Source organism: Pundamilia nyererei, unplaced genomic scaffold, assembly GCF_000239375.1.
Source record: "Pundamilia nyererei isolate P.nyererei 1_Seehausen unplaced genomic scaffold, PunNye1.0 scaffold00134, whole genome shotgun sequence".
Taxonomy (NCBI): Eukaryota; Metazoa; Chordata; class Actinopteri; order Cichliformes; family Cichlidae; genus Pundamilia; species Pundamilia nyererei.
The window spans coordinates 1212635-1217290 of record NW_005187535.1 but is presented as its reverse complement, the minus strand read 5'-3'; the positions used below and the strand labels follow the sequence as shown (position 1 = coordinate 1217290).

The 4656-nt window shown below is 36.2% G+C and overlaps 1 protein-coding gene across 1 annotated transcript in view; it reads left to right on the top strand.

The window, feature by feature from the left end:
• The window catches only part of LOC102207441 (uncharacterized), a 6667-nt gene extending 5704 nt beyond the window's left edge, over nucleotides 1-963 (top strand). The window contains exons 5-6 of the mRNA XM_005743713.1: nucleotides 614-841; nucleotides 952-963. Of these exons, the coding sequence (XP_005743770.1) occupies nucleotides 614-841; nucleotides 952-963 (240 nt within the window). The remainder of the gene's footprint in view (nucleotides 1-613; nucleotides 842-951) is intronic.
• The last annotated feature ends 3693 nt before the right edge of the window (nucleotides 964-4656 follow it).

The following is a 4656-nucleotide window of genomic DNA, read 5'->3' as shown; positions in this document are numbered from 1 at the left end:
CCCTGGTGCAGGTGTGCCGCAGCGGTCAGTTGAAGAATCCACGAGTTTCTCTGTGAATTTCCCATTAGCCTACTTTTCCTTGGCAGACAGGCTCTATTTAAGTGTTTTCTTTATCAAACAGGTCTGGACGTTAGCAATTCTAGGTGTGTAGTGAAATTGAACTCAGCTTTTCAAAAACAGGTTAATTAATTACTTGATGATTTAACAAGAGGATGCATTTACTTTTTCACAAAGGGCCAGAAAGATTTGGATTACTTATTTTTCCTTAATAAACATTTTTTAATGCATTTTGTATTTACTCCAGTTCTCTTTAAATAATAAACAAAAATGTATTTGATGCTCTGAAACATTTAAGTGTAAGAAATATGCAAAAAACTGAGAAATCAGGAATAGGGGAAATACATTTTGATGGCACCGTGCATGCCTCTATCCTTACTGTAGAAAGATTTAGATTTATACATTTTTGTCTAATTCACATAGTAATTACTGAGCTAATAAGTAATGCTATTCAATGCCATGTGAGTAAAATAAAATAAAACAAATATTTTGAACATATAAGAAAATTCTGATTTATTTATTTATGTTTGTTTTTTTATTTTTGTCTGTTTTCAAGGGAGCAGAGCATCTTCAGAAGTTACCTGGGCGTTCCTCTATTCATACACACCATCAAAGACTGGATCCACCAGCAACTGAACCAACAGAAACGACATCTAGCCTACACCTTCATATCTATGAGAACATATCTGTGTCCAAACTTGCTGCAGCTTCAGAACATCCACCCACAGAGCATCAAAATGACCACGATAATAACTCTGGGATCTACATAAATCCTTTGCCAGATGTAATATCTGAAAGAACAGGTGTTAGCAAGTGTAGGAAACACAGAGATAAACCTTTGACATCCAAAAATACAACGAGCGGTACTAATAGTGCATCTCCTTGTGTCTCCAGAGCCCCCTGTGAATCCACCGAAGAGAAGCCCAGAACACTTTGGTTTGGTTTAGATTTATCAGGAGTAAATCAGAGTTGATCTCAAAGATAGAATGTTTTTCTGACAGTTATAGGCAAAACCTATTTCCATCATTATAAGCTTTTACACTAAATGGTGCTGTTAAGTGTTTTGATTACACATGTGGTTTAATATGTGTCTTAATCAAATTTACCTTACACTGGAGAAAAAAATGTGTGTGAACTACCATTTGACACTGTTAATATTTCTAGGTAAGTTCAGGGGAAGTGCTGGACTACATCCCTAGTGAATGAATACATTTAGCAGCTAGACTGCGTATTTGCCTTTGGTGTGAGTTTGTAGTAAAAGTGATTTGTACTTTTTCACTTAGTTAGTTGTAGTAATGATGTAGTTCTGCATTTGTGATACATGTAGTGTATTTTGAGGTTGATGCTTATCTGGAAGTATTTTGTGGGAGGGTAGTTTCAGTAGCTCCCTTTAAAAAAAAAAATAGAGGTCACCACAGGAAACGCATGTATTCCGATGACTCCTAGTGGTCATGTGAATAAAGACACGCTGGCAGTGAGGGCTGATATAAATAACCAAATATGAACTTCCTGTACCTTACTACAAAAAAATCATATTTTTGTAATATAATGTCACACTGATGCCTAGCTTTCAATGCAGCAAAAAAAAAAAGCTGTTTAAAGATGGCGTAATTTATTTGTCAAAAAGACAGTGACTTGTTGACAGTACATCTAACATAAAAACAAAGACAAAATTAATAATTTCCAACTGGAAATAAGCCATGAAGCAGTTTCAAAAAGATGCAGCAGAGAGAAACAAACAAAAATGTTGAACCCTCTAAGCTCTTTGTTTAATGCTTTCTATAAATAATAGTTTCATGTACTTTGTCTAATATTAAAAAACTAAATCTTCTACTTAAATGTCTGCTTGGCCCAACCAAGTCTTGTTAATCATGCCTGTTAACATGCAAATACCCCTAATTAATACGAATACTTAATAAATGCTATATTAGACCTCAAGAGTGTTTGTTGTTTGTTTGTTTGTTTGTTTGTTTTGTTTGTTTGTTTTTTTGGGGGGGTTGACTTGGGAGTAACAGGCTATATGGAAAATTTTTCCAAGAACCTACCAAATTTTAGTCCAACATTAGTTTCTTTTACCATCTCTATGAAAAATATAAAATCTCTCTACCTGCTTAATGCTGAAGAAAGTTCGACAGTCACTAAACGTGCTGAATAACTGGTGCACAGTTGGTTTATTATAAAAAATGAAACCGCTTCCTGCAGTGGTTGAATGTTATGGGTGTACAGTTTTTTACATGAAAGAGGAAGAGTTTCAAAGCCATGACCATGAAAGCACCTGACTGAACACAGGGAGACAATCATAGTCCAGGTTGTTACCTTCTTCAGTGGCTGAGGGGAGAACCTGACTCTGGCCTGAAGGTAAATTAGAAGTAATGGGAACCATCTTAGACTCATGGAGAATAACTCCAGCTGTCATTATTACTATACTACACATCCAAGGTAAGTTTTATAGTATTTAGATTTAAAACCTAGTACTAGACTGCTTATTACAAAAATAATTAAAATGTGTAACTAACACCAATGTTTTATGACAGCAGTAATCAGCACCAAAACCACAGTTTTTTCTGGTGTGGAAGGTGAGAGTTTTGTCTTCAGATGTGAATATCCAAATGGCCTGACGGAGAATTTGAAGTACCTGTGCCGTATTGATGAATGCTCCAGTTACTTGATAATGACAGACAAACATAACCGGTGGGAGACCAAAGGACGCTTCTCCATGTACGACAACACCACTGGAAGCTTCTTCATTGTCAAGGTGGATAAACTGAGGTTAAATGACAGTGGGACGTATCAGTGTGGAGTGGATATCAGCCTCCAACCTGATTATCACAGCGCCATAAAACTGAATGTTTCCCAAGGTATAGTATAAATATTTACACCAAAGTTCTCAGTTGGCTGGCTAAATATGGTCTCCAGTTATGCATATTTCAACTACTCAGAGCAGACTGGTTTCTGGTTAGTGGGAATTGTCCCATAGGACAACCTCAACTGAGATGAAATAAGTAAGTTAGATAAGTTAACTAAGGTTAAAAAATAGAAGGTATATGTGCTGTCCAGCAAGGTGATGAATTCACAGGAATAAAATATTATAGCTCTTATGAATTCTGTTTGTGACCCCAAAAATAATAGGCCATAAATGACATTCATGAGAAATCAGTCGTACTAATTCCATGTTCTGCTTTCATGAGGTTTCTGTTTCTGTAAAGATGTACAGTGGAGTCGAAAAGTTGGACTTACTTTTTATTTTAACTTTATCTTTTAAAATATTTCTATGTAAATGTGAAAATATCTTGAAAAGCTTTAAAGTACACACTTATAAATTAATTTTGTATAATTAACTGACCAAAAGCAAATTTGTGTTATTGATTGTGTTATTGCTTTGTTACAAAAGGTCAGATTCAGTTATCTCCTTTTCATGTAAACAACATTCAAGCAATATTCAAATGTATTTAAGGACATTTTTTCCCCCGTTTAAGCATTAGTGTAGTTTAACGTTCATAGTTTCATAAGTGAAACTCAGAACATAAGGGACTTTCTCGTCAATTGACTGGAGGTTTCTTCTGAGGAAGTAAACAAGACTAAATCATTTGGGTAACATACCAGTATTTCACAGACATGATCGGAAAGGAAGCCATGTCTGCTGCTGAAAGTTTGAGACTTCTGGCCTGAACAGCCAAAATAAATGGAAGCGTTTATGAAGATAAAAAAGGAAAAGAGTGGTGCAGCAGCATATCAGACCAACAGCGAAACAGGGTGGTTAGAGGCTATTTTGGGCTTGAACACGTGCACAGAATCAATTTCACTCTTAGCAAGGAGAAGTGGTACTTCAGTCTCATGAAAACTTTTCCACCCAGTAGTTTACATGCTTGCAAAGAAAAAGTCACGCTGCAGTAACATATTTAGCAATTTGAAAAAGAAAAGCATTTTTAAAAATTGAATAAGAATTCAATTAGAATTTTTAATGCATTTTCCAAGGGTTGGAGGGCCAGAGACTAAATCCCAGCCACTACAGGGTGGCCTTAAGTACACCCTGAACAGGCTGCCAATCGTATGCAGGGCTAACACATAGAGAGAGACAACCACTCACACTATGGGGCAATTTAAAATCACAAATTAACCAAACCTCATTAGTTGCATGTCTTTGGACTGTGGGAGGAAGTCGGGGTACCTCTGTGCATACTTTCATTTTATTTGCTCATTTATAAATTCCTCTTTTTGTATTTTCATTTTCCTGTAAAAGTAATACCAGCCAATAGTGAAGACACAATAGAGAGTAAGTGATGTGTTTGATGTGTTTGTGTGCGCGTGTATTTTCATCTGTTTTTTTAGCACTGAGATTTGTATTTGTGTAAATGTTCCAGCATATGAACCTCAGCTGTTGTTCCACCTGCCGCTGGTCCTGACTGCTGTTATGTGCGTGGCAGCACTCATGTTTGTGTGTCTGTTCACATTATGTCTTCTACTGGTTCTGAAACACAGAAGATCAATCCCACCGCAGAATAAAGAGGTTTGTCCACCACAGACACTTTTAGATATGCTAGCAGTATAAGCAACAGCAAAGTGGTTCAACACTGTACATTTGCAGTTTCTCATTATTAG